This window comes from Eptatretus burgeri, unplaced genomic scaffold (assembly GCF_056783735.1).
Source record: "Eptatretus burgeri isolate ZD-2024b unplaced genomic scaffold, Ebu_testis_v1 Ebu_testis_scaffold_747, whole genome shotgun sequence".
Classification (NCBI taxonomy): Eukaryota; Metazoa; Chordata; class Myxini; order Myxiniformes; family Myxinidae; genus Eptatretus; species Eptatretus burgeri.
In genome coordinates, this window is record NW_028222696.1 from 7905 (window position 1) to 29000 (window position 21096).

General features: G+C 42.3%; 1 protein-coding gene across 1 annotated transcript; it reads right to left on the reverse strand.

Moving 5' to 3' along the window:
• Nucleotides 1–6900: 6900 nt before the first annotated feature.
• On the reverse strand, nucleotides 6901–19892 carry LOC147007083 (uncharacterized). The gene is made up of 4 exons (XM_085867567.1): nucleotides 19792–19892; nucleotides 19387–19459; nucleotides 12667–13200; nucleotides 6901–7548 (listed from the first exon to the last, which is right to left on the reverse strand). The coding sequence occupies exons 1-3, from the start codon at nucleotides 19810–19812 to the stop codon at nucleotides 12677–12679; spliced, it is 618 nt and encodes a 205-aa protein (XP_085723693.1). The 5' UTR covers nucleotides 19813–19892; the 3' UTR covers nucleotides 6901–7548; nucleotides 12667–12676.
• Nucleotides 19893–21096: the final 1204 nt, after the last annotated feature.

Genomic DNA, 21096 nt, shown 5'->3' on the forward strand with positions numbered 1-21096 from the left:
AAATTTCATAACACTACGTGGGATAATGGCTTTCGGAATTGATTTCGCGTGAATGGTACCGATTTTGAAGGTTTTTCAGTTGTTGCTGGGGAACCAAAGCGTCCCTAGCAACGATCACAATTTCCAAAGCACTAGGTCACAAGATGTACCTACCACCCGAGTTTAGTCAAAATCTGCCCACGTTTACTACCAATTATGCTGATGACAAATGAACAAACATCCAAGCAAACAGACAGAATTACTGACAATAAGGCTCACCTATTTCGGCGACCCAACAGAGACAGAGAGACAGAGACAGAGACTTTTGTATGCCGTTATTTATACAAGCTTAGAAAAAACAGTTACACATAAATATACAAAACAAGACAAAAAAACAAAGGTCAAGCACACAGCTAAAATGAAATGATAAGATCATTGTGGTCTACTTTACACAAAGCATTCCTGTGACACAGTTTCTGCTTCAACATTTCAAGATTATTAATATTTTGGTGAAAATAAAATTCTGCAGGTAATCTGGCCACGGCAAGGGACTTAAAAAGAGTAAAAAACATTGTAATCAGCATCAGGGTTTGCAAGAAGTTTAGCTTTCCTTGTTTTTCGATTGCTAATTTCCCTTCAGCTATTATAAAATTGGCGAGAGCAAATTCAACATGACACTTGGAATTTAGCGGAAATCCAAAAATAAAAGTACGTAAAGAAAGTACAATGTTCATACAACAGCACAATTGTGATAAAAAGGTAAAAAGTGGGGTTAGTCTTGCACAGTCAACATTGGCATGATATAAACCTTTAGAGACCATACAAAAGGGATGCAAAACGGAATGTAAAACATTAAAATGATGAAATAAAACATCCGTAAGTAAATGAACATATTCACATAAATCATATGAACAATTCTCCAAGAGATATCACCAGTCGATTTTACAATCGGTGGGGCTTACATGGAAGCCCATTGTGGGCACAGGGGGGGGGGGCCCGGAGGCAACAACCCCTTCCATCGGGATCCAAAACTAACTTTGCACACATTAGGATGCCGTATGGTAACACAAAGGTGGTACAGGCACTTTTTAGCAAAACTAGGAAGTGGAGAGGAAGACAGGATCAAAGCTTCTGTGAATGCAAGTGATGTTATATGTAACTGCGAAAGAAGGCATGGATTTCAGGGACAGCGGTATTGCAATCAAAATTGAGTCCCACACTTCTGGAGGTACGCAAAGTCTCCTGGAGGAGCTGGGAGACAGTTCTGAGAGAGCGCATTCCAGCGGATGTCGCAATGTGCCCGACTGAGTGCCATGTTTTATTCTTGTTCCGCAGATCTCGTATGAGACGTATATCGGAGTTTATGAAGCATTGTATGTAAGCAAGTGATCGATGTAAGTGAGGAAAGAGTGCATTGTCGAAGATAGGCTCGTCGAGAAAGTTGTTGATGTTGTTGTGAGCCATATCTCGATGTACTACAAGAGGCTGCCAGGCTTGTAACAGGTCTTGGTAAAACAAAGGCAATGGAGAGATGTCCACATGTTGCAAGTCCATGAGAAAAAGTTCCTGATTGAAGTGGAGCATGCCAGCCATTTTCAGCAAATGGTGAGCAGTGGGGCGCCATATGGCAATGACGCAGAAAAAAGGAAGCGATGGACAGTGGCGACTTGAAACGCCATCAGTCGGCTGACAATGTCAAGAAGACAATGGCCACCATCTGCCAATGGCAGGTAAAGGACTTCAGGCTTGACCCAATGTTTACCACCCCAGGAAAAAATCAAGCAGATGTTTCTGTATTGTCAGCAGCAGTGCTTCAGGAGGGTGCAAGGCGATCATTTTGTGCCACAAGGAAGCCAACAGGTTATCACGAGGGCACAACCTCTGTACGACAAGGTAAGTAATATTCCTCTCCATTTCTCTTGTTTATTATCAATTTTGGTAACTGTATTCAACCAGTTCTAAGCCATCAAAGCCGGGGTGCCAATGTACACACCGATATCACGGATGCCTTCCTTCTCCCATTGCAAATTTCTGTTAAGATGAGGCAAACAAACAGCCGGTGTACGGCCAATCCATAGAGCTTTACATTTGTTCCAATTTATTTTCGTTGTGCAAGCCGAAGAGAACTTTTCCAAGTCATTTAATAACATGGTGATATCATCACTATTATGCACCACGACACACACATCATCAGCAGATGTTGAGATAACAATTGGCCTTTCAGTTGGCATCACAGGAAAACCTGGAAGACTGGCACAAAGGCGAATTTGGAGGGGTTCAATGTCGAGAAAGTAGAGAATTCCCGATAACGGACACCCTTGACGGACTCCCCTTCCAACCATTAATGGTGCACACAAGCTATTGTTAACTTTGATGATGCTAAAAACATGATTTTTCAACAATGAGACATGGGATATAGAAGTTGCCCCAAAACCAAACTGTTTTAAAGAATAAAATACATATTCATGGCTAATAGAATTGAAAGCTTTCTCTTGGTAAATTGAAAGTAAAAACAAGCCAGCATTCTGCTTTTGAAGAGTACAGACAGACATCCCACAAGTCCCAAATTAAAAAAAAATATTATCATGAATAGACCGGTTTGGAAGACAAAAAGATTGATCAAAAAAAGCTAAGAAAAAGGCTTTATACGATTCATAAGGGCCTTGGAAAAGATTTTGTAATCCGCACAAAGCAGAGAAATAGGCCTCCAATTCTGTAAAGTCTGGAGATCTCCTTTCTTTGGGATCAGGCACACGACTGCACGGCGACAACTTCGAGGTGACAAACCATCTGGTAAATTAACTTTAAAACATCTAAAAGTGTTGGTCCAAGCAAATCCCAAAATGTTTCATAAAATTCAACAAGTAAACCATCAAAGCCAGGTGCTTTATGATCATGAAGGTCATTCAGAGCAATTAAAAGTTCATCTACAGTAAAATCTAGTTCTAACGAGTGTTGTTGTGATTCTTCCAATTGTGGTAGATTTTGGGTAAAATCAGACATTGCTCGTTCATTACTTTTCCTTTGTGGTAAAAACATTCTTGTAAAAATCCCGAATAAAACACTTCAACTGAGCATAGTCTTCAATAATGTATCCATCACTTGAACATAAGCTTAACAGTGAACGATTAGACTTTGCAGTTTTTTCAAAGTTGAACAAGTCTTTGCAGCAAGTTTCTGAAGTCGACAGATCTTTCAGTTGAAGTCGGGTTCGCAGTCCGAGAGCATCTTCTCCAATTAAACAATTCAATAGGGCTTGTTTCACAAAAAGCCGCTGGTATCGTACATCCTTATCAATATTAATCGTGCTATCTTGTAAAATGAGGATTTCTTTCTTTAAAATACTTAACCGAGCTTGCTTTACACATTCATGAAGTTATTCCTATATTGCTGACAGAAGACTCGGATTTGTGCTTTTATATAATCCCACCATTGACAAAGATTGGTAAAATCGTTCCGTGATTCTAGAATTCAAAGCCAAAATTGTTTAAAAGACGATTTCAAAAAGGAATCATTTAAAAGAGAGGCGTTAAAAGACTAATGAGAAGAATTCCTCTGAGGACCAGGAAAAGAAAGACGCATTTTTATGAAAAAATGATCAGAAAAGCCAGAGGGAGTGATGTCAGTAAAACTTCCACGGTTTAAAAAGAGACTAATGTAAAATTTGTCAAGCCTTGCAAGCGACAAGTTGTTTAACAAGAAACGACACCAAGTAAATTGTTGAACGTTCCCGTGCTGTCGTCGCCAAACGTCACCAAGGTCATGTTGTAACAAAAGTGTGGACAAAGGCCTCGCACTAGCTGGATGAGGTTCAGGGCTGTTCCAATCTCTGACAGGGTCGAAGGTACAAATAAAATCACCACCTAATCACAATCGGGAATCAGGGGTGAGATGATTAAGGAAAGTGAAGGATTCAGTGAAGAAGGCTGTCCTGACTGTGATGTCACTTGGGGCATAAACATTGACAATTAATATCCGCTGGGGGTTATATATATATATATATATATATATATATATATATATATATATATAAAACTAATTTCAGCTACATATCCAGGAACAATTTCATTAAAAACAAGGGAGGAGATGGGAAGACGTGGAGAAATATAAAAAGCAATACCAGCACAGAGACGGAGAGAGAGAGAGACAGAGAGACAGAGAGACAGAGAGACAGAGAGACAGAGAGACAGAGAGACAGAGAGACAGAGAGACAGAGAGACAGAGAGACAGAGAGAGAGAGAGACAGAGAGACAGAGAGACAGAGAGACAGAGAGACAGAGAGACAGAGAGACAGAGAGACAGAGAGACAGAGAGACAGAGAGACAGAGAGACAGAGAGACAGAGAGACAGAGAGACACCGAGAGAGAGAGAGAGAGAGAGAGAGAGAGAGAGAGAGAGAGAGAGAGAGAGAGAGAGAGAGAGAGAGAGAGAGAGAGAGAGAGAGAGACAGACAGGCCGTGTTACTGAAAAACCAAGTGCCTTTCAATTTCAGCCTCCAATCTGCCTTGCAACTCGCAGTTGCCCGAGTTTCTTGTAAAAGAAGAAGATCCATCTTTACATTATTTATTAGCTGCATTGTTTGGACTTTCCTAAAGGATTACATCCTCTTTTTACATTTAAACTTGCTGAAATCACAATCAAAAAGTTTTTATGCGATCAAGTGCTTCCTTGCTTTTATCTGGGACGGGGAGTTGTTGGGATGAGGAGCCTACATCAACAGTTTGATTCGGCATGTCTTTGGGGCACGATCTTTTAACATGTCCGAATTCACCACAACTATAACACACGAGGGTTTCTGTGTTCGCATATCCCATATAAGTCCCTCGATTTTAAAGGGAAGGATTGCCTGAAACCCTGAAACACCTGGTGGTAAAATCATATAAACAATCCGACGAAATAACATAATGTGTTTAGAATTATCATTCCGACTACGGAACGGAATCTTTGTTAATGGGGATACAACCGTACCGTATCGTTTTAACTGGGATACAATCTCATCACATTTAACGAAAGGTGGTAAATTTGAAATCACAACTTTTTTTGCGGGAGTATCCAAAGGGGGAAAAAGGAACATAAATATTGGGATCAAAGAAAAGTCCGCGCTCGACGACTTGAGCAACCATCGGCACTTGGGAAACGAAAAAGCAATCTTTTTGTTCATACGGGAAACCGCCTTAACATTCTCAATCCCGATAATCTCACCGACACCAACAATTAACTTATCCATGTCGATCTCCGACGGAGGAATACAAACAAAGCCATGTTTCCTGGTTAGCGCTTCAAAGGAAGCATATCGCGAACTTTCACCCGCCATGACTCTTCAATGGCCAGATGGATAAAAATTAATCGGTGAACACCGTTCAAACTTCGACGGGTCACGAGAAAACAAGAATAATTTAAACGAGAGGAAAACGAAAATGAATACAAAATAAGTAAATAAATAAATAAACACGATAAACGAATAATGCACAGCAGTAGATCGGCACGGCCACCACCCAAAGCACAAAGAACTTACCGAATACAGAAGCAAATGCTCTTCTCTCCCTCTCTCAAAACTCAGGAAATGGGGGAAAAAAGAGGAGGGGTGGGGAAGAAAATGCTGCACAGCAGGGTAAGGCAGACAAAGGAGCACAAGGGCCAACACAGAGTTAACAGACGCACCAACATGCTGCTATGACACTTACACACAGAGCGACTGGCCACCAGGGGGAGGGAGAGAGACAGAGACAGAGAGAGGTGGGGAGGAAGAGGGAAAGGTAAGGGGAGGAGGGTGGGGTGAGCAAAGAGAAACCATCCCTGGGAATATTACCACAAATGGACCACACGTGGAAGCTGCCGGGGCTCAGTGACGATCCTGAAGAGAGCCCTCGGCACAAAACTTTGAGAACAGAAAACTTTACAGCTTGGTCCATGCATCATGACCCCTGACCAAAATGAAGGTGGATACTTTCAGCCCACCCTGGGAGGACTAAGTTCCACATTCTGAAACCCGCATATGTAGATACCAATCAATGACACACAGGTGCACGCACGCATGTACACTTATTTGCATGGATATTTTCCCAGTTTTCCTTGGAGTCCTCTAAACCCCAGGTTACTTATTTAGGGTTAACCCCTGGGGATCTTTGCCTGGTCGAGGGTTAACTGCATGACCACCACCGCCGCGCCTCAGAACAATGTGCCATTTCCTGTGTGTTTTATATATCACGGCGATGGCCCCACTTCACACAGGAGGCACAAAGACTTCATCGGCTTGACCCAAGACCAGAACAGAATGGGAGGAAGGCCAACAGAACTACAACACAATGACTGTAAAATCTCAGGTACAAGAGGGTGGGAAAATCTGAAACACTGAACCCAAAGTGTTTACCAAACTAAATGTGAGGGTGGTGGTTGACAGGAAACTTGAAGACATGGAGGGAGAGCACAGGACAACAGACTGGAAGAGAAAAATTGGAGGAAGATGGAAGGTGAACCTTGGGAGGGTGAAGTCAATGGTGGGGTGGGGGAAAGGGGAGGTGTGGAGGGGTCACATTGAAGAGATTTTTTCAGACAGCTCCCTGCCTGCATCAGGGAGGCTCTCAAAAATATCTCGAAAGGAGGAGCAGAGGATCAGTTTTTGATGATTGGAGTTCCGGGTCAGCTGTGGTGGAGAAATTTGTTGGAGTCACCTCAAGAGTAGGGCAAGATTGTCAGACATTTGTGAGGGGAAAGGGGAGGTCACAGTGAGGAGATACTTGTCTGAAGGCTGCCAGCTTGCATCATGGTGCCCTGCAAATAACTATCTGGAAAAGAACAGACAGGAAAGTAAGATGTTTTGATGATTAGAGTTCTGGGTCAGCAGCTGTGGAGAAATTTGTTGGAGTCACCTCGAGAGTAGGGCAAGAGTGTCAGACATTTGGGAGGGAAAGGAGAGGTCACAGTGAGGAGTTATTTGTCTGAAAGCTGCCAGCTTGCATCATGGAAGCCCACAAATAACTATCTGGAAAAGAACAGACAGGAGAGGAAGAAGTTTTGATGATTACAGTTCAGCATCAGCAGATTCGAGTCAATTATTGGAACTACCTGGAAAATAAGAAAAGATTGTGAGACATTTCTCCACCTGAAAAGAAAACCACACACACTGGAGGAAGTTTTACATGAAGAAGGGGACTGTTGTGGGGCAGTTATGGAACGAGGTTTGGGTTCAGGTTTGGGTTATGGGAAAGAACAAGGTTTGGGTTCAGGTGCCCAAATGTACCTATGAATTGCAGGAACCATGATGTTGACTTGCTGATTGTTTCTTGTGAACCAACAAGACATCAAATTAAGGATTGTTGAAAACTTTTAAAGAGGCACATTCTCTCTGGTCTTTGATCTGGTCCCCGATGATCGATCTGAAAACATCCTGCGTCATTGTGGATAAAACATCACCACTCAACAGCATGACCATCTGATTCTGCTGAGCTGGTGATTGTGATGTCTGATGCTGTTGCGATTCGATGATCGACACAAGAGCATCCACTTCCGGGATCCCACCATCCCGTCTCCCGGTGCTTCTGTTCTTCGTGGAGTTTTTGGCCGTGCAGTCTGTGAAGGAGTAAACAAAATCATTTTCAGATGGAGTTACAACTCCTTAAGTTAACTGAAATTAATTTTATTATTTGTCTACTTCCGTGTAATGTACCCGATCTTAACCGGAAGCTTTCACTGACAGCAAATGTTGCATTGTTGTTGACTGCAGCCATTTATGGTCCGTAACACAAAGAGCAGCAAACATGACACATAAAGAGAGAACCTCGTTTCAGGATATCTTTATTCACTTCAAAACTGACATTTCTCAAGGTTGACTTAGCAAAAGCACAACCCCGTGGTGTACTCCTCCACCAAGAATCAATGAATCCTTGAGTAAATGGCCTCCTGCTGTGATGCATCACTTGTTCAATCCGAGATAGAACTCTGTTCGGGACTGTATTTTATCACTTGGACATTTTCAACCAAAATAAACTCTGGAATGGTTCTCCAACGAGATTGGTAGCCATACCCTGTGAGCTTATATCACTTGCATACCTGGACGATGAGACTGAGGCATCCAACAATTGCAATGATTATTTGGTCAATTCATGACCATTTATGTTGAGTGCCAGCACGGTTGAAGGAGACAATGAACAATGGCGTTGAATGTGGGATTTGTACACATGTTGTGAAGGAACCCGTCTTCCTTCGCAACATAAATTCGGGGTTCAGATGGGAACACCAATGGATTAACCCAGAGGAAATGGTTCTTTGTTTCCATTGTGCTTAACATAGTCAGAGATAAACTTATAAATTATCAAAACCAGGAAGGATAATTTACCTGAAGCGAATAAAACATTGATGTGTGGTGTTCTGTTCAATGTGTTTGTAAGTTCGATTAAATCTGCCCCCTCATTATGAATGGCAAATAGAACGAGGAAATGAAAAGGTACATTAACATTGACTTACCTTGATGGAGTTTCCACATCCAGTGCATTTTTTGTGGTCTGCATGGGAATAAAATAAAAACAATAGATCGCACGTGTACGCGAGCGCACGCATGGACACGACCAAACACCAAGACCTCAAAATGAGATCAAAAGAGCTTGGAAGCTGAAGAGCGTCACCAGTGATAATTGGAGCAAGAGGAATAATAAAGAAGAACCTCAGTGAGATTTAAAAAAAACATCCCCGGGAATATTACCACAAACTAACGACAATTGGAGGCTGTCCGGGGTTCGGTGACGATCCTGAAAAGAGCCCTCAGGCCAAAACTTTGAGAGCAAAGATGAACAGCTTGCTCCGTGAACCGTTATCCCTCACCGAAGCGAAGATGGATACTTTGAGTCCTGGGAGGACTTCGGTCCAACCCCTGAAACCGGAAAATGGAGATAACAACTGACGACACACACGAGATCAGGGAGGTTTCCGTTCCACCAGATTGCAGCCAACAACAGCAACTTTCACATGTGCACACGCTTGCACACACATACACTGTGCCTTCAGAAAGTATTCACAGCCCTTGACTTTTGTCACATTTTGTTGAATTCCAGCCTGAATTTAAAATGGATCAAATTTAATTATTTTGTCACCAATCGACACAAAATACCCCATAATGACAAAGAGAAAACATATTTTTAGAATATATTTACAAATTAATCAAAAGAGAAATGCAGAAATATCTCATTTACATAAGTATTCAACCCCCTGAGTCAATACTTTGGAGAAGTGTTGATTCAGGACACAACATGTCAGCAAGTCAACACCATCCCCACTGTCAAGCATGGAGGTGGCAGCATCATGTCATGGGGCTGTTTTCATCGGCACGGACTGGCAAGCTTGTCAGGATAGAAGGGACAATGGACGGTGCAAAGTACAGGAGAATCCTTGATGAAGACCTGCTTGGGTCAGCCATGAATCTGAAACTGGGTCGGAGATTCACGTTTCAGCAGGACATTGACCTGAAGCACAAAGCTAACGCCACAATGGAGTGGCTGAATAAGAAGAAAATAAATGTTCTTGAGCGGCCCAGTGAAGTCCTGACTTCTTTTTACCAAGACGTCAAGGCTCGTATAAGAGCTAACACACAGAACATATAACAAGGGGAGCAGGAGACAAGAGGGATGGGAGAGGGAAGCACAAAACAGTGGGGAACAGACATATGAGGAGACCTGTGGAAGGGAGAGGGGTGGGGCGGGGTACACGGGGCAAACAAGATGGACACGACAGGGACTTTCAGGAAGGAAAGCAGGGAATTTGGGGTGGATTACTGGGGGAAGAACAAATCGAGGTTTTGGATATGGGAAGATAGGTGGTGGTGAATAACTATTTTGAAGACCTGGAGGGAAGAGTCAGAATGGAGTGTGGGAGTTTGCTCCAAAGGTGGTGAAAAAAAGAGGAATGAAATCGTGAAGGTGAGCAGTTATTCTTGATGTTGGTAGTTTTACCAGAAGGGGGATGCTGATAGACCTTGAGCACCTTGCAGAAATATGGGCGGGACAGATCGCAGACAGAGCGGGGAGGGGGGGGGATTCGAGACCGGAGAGAAGATGGTGGAAGACAGAAAGACCACAGAACTACCTGCGGTGAGAAAGTGACAAACACAAAGACTCAGACTCATCGCCGGAGATACCAATGATCCTTAATGCCTTGGCTTCCACAGCGTGAAGAGATGAGAGGCGAGAGCACCAGCTCAGAGTGGAGAGCATTACTCCATCAGGCTGCAGATGAAAGCTTGTTATGTGGTCAGGAGCTCAGGTGGGCCGAGGAAGGACTTTACACAATGTAGGAAGCCCAGTCGGCTATTGGTTTTGGAGGCCAGCTTGGAGATGTGGCTTTTCCCAGGAAAGATCATGGCAGATAGTGACAGCCAAAAGCTTGAATGAAAGGACTTCTTCCAGAGGATTGTTGAGAACGTAGATGGGGGGGGGGGGGTAGGGAGGGGTTCTAAATGGTCCTTTTGGAGAGACATTGTGAGAGTGTGAGATTTGACAGGACTGAAAGACATGTTCCAGTGTTGGACCAGTTTGTGATTTTATGAAGATCTGCAGAGTGAAGAAGCTGCTGCTTCTGATCTGAGGGATGAGAGATGGAATTCTTGAACCCAATAAAACCATCAGTCTTGAACCCAATAAAACATTTATGATGAGACTTGAAGACTGCAGTCCATCGATGATTTCCATCAAACTTGGCAGAACGAGAGCAATTTTCAAGTGAAGAATGGGTAAAGATTTCACCATGTCACTGTGCAAAACTGGTGGACACCTCTCCGAATCCATCCACAACTTTTTGAGATATCGTGCTATCTCTCGGTTTCACCCTATCTCTCAATGGTGAAGAATCACTTTAAAAATTCTCGTTGTCGGATCCGGATCTGGATCTTCACCAAAACCTAATCAGTTCGTCCTTGTCACACACCGAACCTGTCCACAAAATTTCATCCGGATCCGTCCATAACATTTTGAGATATCGTGTTACAGACAAAAACAAACAGACAGAAAGGGGTGAAAACATAACCTCCTTCACCTTCCACGGCGGAGATAACAAGAGGGTTCAGAGAACACGATACCCCACACAATGTTCAGGTACATGCAGCACGGCCTTCCCATTCGCGGGGGTTACATTCTTTAAAATCCCTGTGAGCCGAAAATCTGCAAACTTGGGGGTAATGGGGAAAATATGGTTCGGGACTTCAACTTGTTTGTTTTCTTGAGTTTTTATAACTTTGTACGGAGCTCATGGTGTTATTTCAAAAGCACAACAGGGGCACAAACTCAAGACCATCCATCCATCCATCCATTGGGACCACACTCTATGCAGAGCATTGGTACTGACTGCCTCAGCAGTCTTCTTGGATATTGGGCACAATCCTGGACGGGGTCGCCACTCCGACACAGTACAACAGCATGCTGGCACTCATCTTGCCGGCCTCGGAAGGATGACAGGTCGAGTTAACCCCACCTAGTATTAATTCAATAGCTGAGTGGGATTTCAACTCAAGACCCTGAGATCTAAAGCTCGTGCAGCCACCTTAACCGTTAAGGCAACAACAGGCTTATTTTACTGAATCAATAAGATAAAATAAAGTTTTTTTCTTGCGTTATTAAGATCATGAAACTTACCTTTTATTATAATGATGATAAAGTTGATCCAATGATGTCATGGCGATGTTGATGCTGGCGATGATAAAGACATGATGATGATGATGATGATGATGATGAGTGTTATTGTGTAGACAATCCATGTTAATTAATTTGGTGAATAAATGTGGAAACTATTTCACCAACCCGCAATTATTCGAGTGCATTGACTGCAATCTGCAAACTTTGCCTCTGAATGAATTCATCGCAATAGAGCAAATCCACGAAGGGGAAACCTACGAACAGCAAGGCCCTCCCGTACGTCACATTTAATAAAATAACGATTTCAAAGATTGGTTTTAAAAAAGTGTGGAAATTTAGCACAACTGAAGCAGTCGTACACCAACTACCCTAATACACTGTAATAAGACGACGCCGAGTCGCGGTTTAGGAGATGGAGACTTGATTGATCACCATACAACACACACCATCGATCGGCATCGTACTGTACATCGCCATATTGATGGTCACTTCTTCACTCGATATGCACATCCCACAGGCCACGCCGTCTCATGCTACACATCGATATACTGTATAGCATGGTTCTTCGAAGTATTCTGAAGGCGATTTGTGTTCCACAGTCTTCAAGTATCAAATTCAATTTAAATAAAGATTTAGATTTAGATCTAAATAAATTAATTCCGGGTTTCACCGCCATTTTCCCCAGTGTGTGTTACATCACCCGATCGAACACGTTACATTCGTTCTTCGTGCCTGTTGCTTGTGTCCATTATGACATCCGTGAAAACGGTAAGTTTTCTGTCTGGAATGATTTTAAATTTTGTTTTACTCCCAGACAGACAGACAGATAAAGTAGAAAAATTATCGCCCTTCTCTGCACATGTGCGATCGGGACGAATTCAGTGCCAACATACGGTAAAAGGAAAGACTCGTCTTCCTATTCATGTTCAAAATACAACATTCAATATAAATAAGTTGTTCCTCGATCATAAACTGATAAGATCGACGGACATGAACCAATCACTTAATCCCGCCATTCGCTTTGTGGATGCGGGGTAACAAATTGTGAACATTTTAAAGTGGGAAAGGTTACCTCGTCATATTCAGCGATTTATCCTCTTCGTTTTTCTCTGCTGGCCAACCACTTTCCTCCTGCCATGAGGTACCACATCTTCTTTGGAAGCCGGTGCCACTTCGTTCCTCTGTGGAGCTCGTGTAGTCTGATCCTCCTGGAAAGCCGCTGCCACTTGCTTCCTCAGAAAAGTTGGTGCCGCCTTATTCGTTCTCTGCAGGCTAGGTGTAAACTGTTGCCACCGGCGAGCCAGTACAATCTGTTCCTCCTGGGAAGCCGGTGCCACTTGGTTCCTCAGGAGAGTTGGTGCCGCCTGATATGGTCTCTGGAGCCTAGGTATAGGTTGTTTCCTCCGGACTGCCGGTACAGAGCACTGCCCCTGGGAAGTTGGTGCAGCCTTCTGCTGTTGGCGAGACGGTGCAGCCCCAGCAGCCAGGGCATCCTGTTTCCTCTCAACAGGAAATGCAGCCTGCCTGCCCGTGGGTGCTTCCAATATGGACGGCTGTGACATCTTCCTCATGGGTTCCACGACTGCTGGCTGCTGCTTACTTGGTGCTGTAAAAATGGAGGATATTTTTCATTAACATAGATTATGGATTTTTACACAATTCTCAACAGGAAGAACAAGAACAGGTTTAGATGAGGTGAAAATAGAAGTGCAAAATAGATGTAGAAAACAAAAAAAGTATTTAATTACACATGAGGTCTTACGATCTAATTGGACACAAGTTCATGGCTCTCTGTTGCTAGTTCAAACAAGGACATGATACTCGAGGTCCTCTACCTTTTGGGTGGTATGAGAAATAGATCTGTGTAATATGAAAGCGAAATGTTCAATGGTTTTTGAAATATCACAAACACAAAAGTACATGGACGGATGATCGGTCGGACGGAGTTCATGTTAATGTCCCCCATCTCTGACTTTGTCGGAGCGGCGGTGGAAATTAAGTAGAGGAGTAAATTATTCGCTGACGTTGAAGACTAAAGAGATTTAAAGCAGCATAATCAAAACTTTACCCAGAACGATATAATACACAGGTGGTGAGAAAAGGGAAGCCTGCAGAAAGGTGACACAAATTATTTAGGAGTAAACGTTTGGCTGCATATTGTGTTGTGATGTGCATTGTGAGGCACGTATTGTGCTATTATGTGCATTGTTTGGCTGAATATTGTGTTGTTATGTGCATTGTTTGGCTGAGTATTATGTTGTTATGTGCATTGCTTGGCTGCATATTGTGTTGTTATGTGCATTGTTTGGTTGCATATTGTGTTGTGATGTGCATTGTTTGGCTGCATATTGTGTTGTGATGTGCATTGTTTGACTAAGTATTATGTTGTTATGTGCATCGTTTGGCTGCATATTGTGTTGTTATGTGCATTGTTTGGCTGCATATTGTGTTGTGCATTGTTTGGCTGCGTATTGTGTTGTTATGTGCATTGTTTGGCTAAATATTGTGTTGTGATGTGCATTGTTTGGCTGCATATTGTGTTATGTGCATTGTTTGGCTGCATATTGTGTTATTTGCATTATTTGGCTGCATATTGTGTTGTTATGTGTATTCGTTGGCTGTATTTGTGTTGTTATGTGCATTGTTTGGCTGCATATTGTGTTGTTATGTGCATTGTTTGGCTGCATATTGTGTTGTTATGTGCATTGTTTGGCTGTATATTGTGTTGTTATGTGCATTGTTTGGCTGCATATTGTGTTGTTATGTGCATTGTTTGGCTGCATATTGTGTTGTGATGTGCATTGTTGGGCTGCATATTATGTTGTGATGTGCATTGTTTGGCTGCATATTGTGTTGTGATGTGCATTGTTTGGCTACATATTGTGTTGTTATGTGCATTGTTTGGCTGCATATTGTGTTGTGATGTGCATCGTTTGGCTGCATATTGTGTTGTGATGTGCATTGTTTCGCTGCATATTGTGTTGTTATGTGCATTGTTTGGCTGCATATTGTATTGTTATGTGCATTGTTTGGCTGCATATTGTGTTGTGATGTGCATTGTTTCGCTGCATATTGTGTTGTTATGTGCATTGTTTGGTTGCATATTGTGTTGTTATGTGCATTGTTTGGCTGCATATTGTGTTGCGATGTGCATTGTTTGGCTGAGTATTATGTTGTTATGTGCATTGTTTGGCTGAATATTGTGTTGTTATGTGCATTTTTGATGCATATTGTGTGGTGATGTGCATTGCTTGGCTGCTTATTGTGTTGTGATGTGCATTGTTTGGCTGAGTATTATGTTGTTATGTGCATTGTTTGGTTGCATATTGTGTTGTGATGTGCATTGTTTGGCTGCATATTGTGTTGTTATGTGCATTGTTTGGCGAAGTATTATGTTGTTATGTGCATTGTTTGGCTGCATATTGTGTTGTTATGTGCATTGTTTGGTTGCATATTGTCTTGTGATGTGCATTGTTTGGCTGCATATTGTGTTGTTATGTGCATTGTTTGGTTGCATATTGTGTTGTGATGTGCATTGTTTGGCTGCATATTGTGTTGTGATGTGCATTGTTTGGCTGCATATTGTGTTGTTATGTGCATTGTTTGGCTGCATATTGTGTTGCGATGTGCATTGTTTGGCTGAGTATTATGTTATTATGTGCATTGCTTGGCTGCATATTGTGTTGTTATGTGCATTGTTTGGTTGCATATTGTGTTGTGATGTGCATTGTTTGGCTGCATAGTGTGTTGTGATGTGCATTGTTTGGCTGCATATTGTGTTGTTATGTGCATTGTTTGGCTGCATATTGTGTTGCGATGTGCATTGTTTAGCTGAGTATTATGTTGTTATGTGCATTGCTTGGCTACATATTGTGTTGTTATGTGCATTGTTTGGTTGCATATTGTGTTGTGATGTGCATTGTTTGGCTGCATATTGTGTTGTGATGTGCATTGTTTGACTAAGTATTGTGTTGTGATGTGCATTGTTTGGCTGAGTATTATGTTGTGATGTGCATTGCTTGGCTGCATATTGTGTTGTTATGTGCATTGTTTGGTTGCATATTGTGTTGTGATGTGCATTGTTTGGCTGCATATTGTGTTGTGATGTGCATTGTTTGACTAAGTATTATGTTGTTATGTGCATCGTTTGGCTGCATATTGTGTTGTTATTTGCATTGTTTGGCTGCATATTGTGTTGTGCATTGTTTGGCTGCGTATTGTGTTGTTATGTGCATTGTTTGGCTAAATATTGTGTTGTGATGTGCATTGTTTGGCTGCATATTGTGTTATGTGCATTGTTTGGCTGCATATTGTGTTATTTGCATTATTTGGCTGCATATTGTGTTGTTATGTGTATTCTTTGGCTGTATTTGTGTTGTTATGTGCATTGTTTGGCTGCATATTGTGTTGTTATGTGCATTGTTTGGCTGCATATTGTGTTGTTATGTGCATTGTTTGGCTGTATATTGTGTTGTTATGTGCATTGTTTGGCTACATATTGTGTTGTTATGTGCATTGTTTGGCTGCATATTGTGTTATTTGCATTATTTGGCTGCATATTGTGTTGTTATGTGTATTCTTTGGCTGTATTTGTGTTGTTATGTGCATTGTTTGGCTGCATATTGTGTTGTTATGTGCATTGTTTGGCTGCATATTGTGTTGTTATGTGCATTGTTTGGCTGTATATTGTGTTGTTATGTGCATTGTTTGGCTACATATTGTGTTGTTATGTGCATTGCTTGGCTGCATATTGTGTTGTGATGTGCATTGTTGGGCTGCATATTATGTTGTGATGTGCATTGTTTGGCTGCATATTGTGTTGTTATGTGCATTGTTTGGCTGCATATTGTGTTGTGATGTGCATTGTTAGGCTGCATATTGTGTTGTGATGTGCATTGTTTGGCTGCATATTGTGTTGTGATGAGCATTGTTTGGCTGCATATTGTGTTGTTATGTGCATTGTTTGGCTGCATATTGTGTTGTGATGTGCATTGTTGGGCTGCATATTGTGTTGTGATGTGCATTGTTTGGCTGCATATTGTGTTGTTATGTGCATTGTTTGGCTGCATATTGTGTTGTGATGTGCATTGTTTGGCTGCATATTGTGTTGTTATGTGCATTGTTGGGCTGCATATTGTGTTGTGATGTGCATTGTTTGGCTGCATATTGTGTTGTTATGTGCATTGTTTGGCTGCATATTGTGTTGTGATGTGCATTGTTTGGCTGCATATTGTGTTGTGATGTGCATTGTTTGGCTGCATATTGTGTTGTTATGTGCATTGTTTGGCTGCATATTGTGTTGTGATGTGCATTGTTGGGCTGCATATTGTGTTGTGATGTGCATTGTTTGGCTGCATATTGTGTTGTGATGAGCATTGTTTGGCTGCATATTGTGTTGTTATGTGCATTGTTTGGCTGCATATTGTGTTGTGATGTGCATTGTTGGGCTGCATATTGTGTTGTGATGTGCATTGTTTGGCTGCATATTGTGTTGTGATGAGCATTGTTTGGCTGCGTATTGTGTTATTTGCATTGTTTGGCTGCATATTGTGTTGTGATGTGCATTGTTTGGCTGCATATCATGTTGTGATGTGCATTATTTGGCTGCATATCGTGTTGTTATGTGCATTGTTTGGCTGCATATCGTGTTGTGATGTGCATTATTTGGCTGCATCTTGGGTTGTGATGTGCATGGTTTGGCTCTGTATTGTGTTATGTACATTGTTTGGCTGCGTATTGTGTTATTATGTGCATTGTTTGGCTGCGTATTGTGTTGCTATGTGGATTGTTAGCCTGCGTATTATGTTATTATGTGCATTGTTTGCCTGCGTATTGTGTTGTTATGTGAATTGTTTGGCTGTATAGTGTGTTGTTATGTGCATTGTTTGGCTGCATATTGTTTTGTTATGTGCATTGTTTGGCTGCATATTGTGTTGTGATGTGCATTGTTGGGCTGCATATTGTGTTGTGATGTGCATTGTTTGGCTGCATATTGTGTTGTGATGTGCATTGTTTGGCTACATATTGTGTTGTTATGTGCATTGTTTGGCTGCATCTTGTGTTGTGATGTGCATTGTTTGGCTGTGTTTTGTGTTATGTACATTGTTTGGCTGCGTATTGTGTTATTATGTGCATTGTTTGGCTGCGTATTGTGTTGCTATGTGGATTGTTAGCCTGCGTATTATGTTATGATGTGCATTGTTTGGCTGCGTATTGTGTTGCTATGTGGATTGTTAGGCTGCGTATTATGTTGTTATATGCATTGTTTCGCTGTGTATTGTGTTCTGTGCATTCAACGTGTGTCAAGTTCTTTAGTATTTAGTGCTATGCAATGTTTCGTGTTGCCAGGTGCGAATTGTAAGTGTAGAGCAGAGTAAAAACGTGACATATCAACGTTGAAATTCGATTTGACACCTGGAGGAACATCGTAAGTACTCGGGAAATTACTGGTTGTTTAGTTTAAAGAGCCATGCTGTGGTAACTTGCAGTTTCTAGCACAAACTGGTTATACAACTGTCAACTCTTTAGCTCACGTGGAACGTCATCCCAGAGAGCTCATGTGATGGTGCGTCGTCCGTCCGTCAGTCCATCAGTCCGTCTGCAAACACTTGTAACCTCTTCTCTGAACCTACACACACGATTTCGATGAAACTTCACCACATCTTCATCACCTGTGATGTACCAAAGTTTGTTCATGGCATGAAAAAATATGTAAAAAAATTGGGGTCTGAAGGGGTCGACGGAGACAGTTTATTGGGGGTTTCCCCACAAAAGAGAATTTTTCTTTCTTCTCAGAAACTACACATGCAACTCTGATGAAACATGACCACAACCTTCATCACCCGTGATGTACTAAAGTTTGTTCATGACATAAAAAAAGAAAAAAAGATCGGGGTCTGAGGGGGGTATACAGGGGCTTGCTTCCTGAAATATGTATTTGCTTTCTTCTCCGAAACCACACAAACAATTTGAATGAAAGTTGACCACAACCTTCATCACCCATGATGGACCAAAGCTTATCGTCTGCGGAGAGGGAGGGGTCCACAGAGGGAGGCGGGGGGGGGGAGGGAGGGGGAATGTGGTTTACCTTTGAATTTTTATTTTAATGCCATGAACAAACTTTGCTACATCACGGGTGATGAAGGTCGTGGTCAAGTTTCATAGGAATTGCATGTGTAATTTCTGAGAATGAAGGAAATTCCTATTTTGGGGGGCAACCCCTGTAGACACCCACGGGGCCCCATTTTTTGTAATGCCATAAACAAATTTAATACATCCAGGGTGATGAAGGTTGTGGCAACGTTTCAGCGAAATCATGTGTGGAGATTCAGAGAAGTTGCTCGTACTTGTGGACGAATGGACGGACGAAACGCCATCCCATATCCCATAAGCTCCCCGAACTACGTTAGAGGCGAGCTAAAAATCAGGGTCATTGGAGGACCCGTGAATATTTAACGAATGTATTTTTGGATTTGACCCCTGATTCAGGCCCCAGAGGGTGGGGACTGAGGGTCACAGTGGTCACAATTTATTTTTTTTTTAACTCAAAATTTGATATTGGATCATTCCTGGTGGAACCCTTTGCCATCTGTCAACTTTGCTTTTCGTGGGAAGCTTGGGGATTTGCGATGGTGCACCATCAACTTCGCTCTCGTTTATTTTGTCCAAGAGTTGCTCCGCTGCCTTATTATCAGGTCATACTCTCTTCTTGCTCTTCCTGAGCCTCCATCTTGCCGGGAAACAATAAGAAATGACGATATTAAAGAGTACAAAAGGAAGGCTGGTTGGTTACCTTCAGCAGCTTGAACATGGCAGGTTGTCTGGGGTCTTTGAATATTGTTGAACAAAGTCTGAAACAAAATGTCCTGTAAAACATAATAATGGATGTCTTGGAATGAAATATAAACACGACAAGGAAAGGCCATCAGAAGAGAACAAAAGCATTTTGCTCCACAATAACAGGAGTTCAGCAACCCCACTGTATGTGTGTCTGTGAGCTCAGCAACCCGTGTGTGTGTGTGTGTGTGTGTGTGTGTGTGTGTGTGTGTTTGTGTGTGTGTGTGTGTGTGTGTGTGTGTGTGTGTGTGTGTGTGTGTGTGTGTGTGTGTGTGTGTGTGTGTGTGTGTGTGTGTGTGTGTGTGTGTGAACATGCTTGTTCATGCAAATCAAATCATTGATAATGGTATCAAACCCTCACCTGCATAGTAAGTCTTTTCATCGGATTTTTGCAAATCGTTCCGGTCAGGAGGGAGGCCACGGGTTTATTGACAACACTGAAGCCTCTTCTGGCGTATGACATTGGCTGTAAGAAGAAAAACAAATGCGTTTGACAGAATTATCACCCATCATAACAATTCAATAATTACATTAACATAATAAGCATATTCCAACAAGCATTAACTGACGTCATGACTGAGGCTTGACGAAAAATTATAAAATCCATTTTGATTCACAAAATAAATTGTGGTATAATAGAAAAGTTTTTTGTGAGCCGAAAAACAAACCCTATCACCTCAATAATTGGATATGAAGCCTCCGTGGGTTAAAATAAAGTGGTAAAGAACCCATCCTTGAGGACGGGTGAATTGCCCCACTAAAACGATGTCGAGATGCAATTGCAATTTGCAGTGCTGTGCTGTGTCCCTCAGAACAACCACATATTGTGTTGTGTCACCAGGAATATCACCAGGAATCCACTACAAAATGGACAGGTACGGTCAGGCTGCCTGAGAATAACGACAGGAGCCTTTGGTCATGCTCAACGACCCCACTCCCCCCAGGCAATGTACTATGAGTATACGTACACATTTACATTGAGAACGAGAAAGAACAATCAGAGATTGCAGACCATCATCAGAACTTGTTAGAAATGCCACTTCATAACTGATTAGATGGCAGTTTTGACCAGGTACCAAGACGTCTCGCTTTGATGCAACCCCACTTTGATTGGACACCTGACCCTGACCCCCATGACATTTCTCATTGTTATTCCATTTAATATGGAATGGGATTAAAATAGATTCAATTCAAATCAAATGGAAGACCAAACAGGTAAATTCCTGCATTGGAGTCATCAGAAGGAGCCCAAACAAGCAAAAGCTAAGATGAAATCATCAGGAGGAACGTGGATAGGATTCACATTTCAGCTGCTCCTCCTCTACTCTCAAACCCATCCAGGCACAGCCAAGTGAGCCTTATTCAAAAAAAAAAAAATATATATATATATATTGTTGCGAATTCGCGCCCGCCGGCGTGCGAGCGGCCACGTAACTCGAATCGCGGCACGTCGCCCACCGGACGGACAATTCCGTCCTGACCCTCTCGGACTAACGCCGGGAACTAGTCACGGGTGGGCCTTTCGGCCTCACCACGATCGTGCCAATCGGCCCCCCGCGTGGGATAGGGTTGTTCGCCAAATTCGACCGTCCTAAGTACCCACACGGAGGGTAGACCGGGCGATCGCACCTCGCCGCAGGTCGACTTCGGACACGGGCCACTTTAA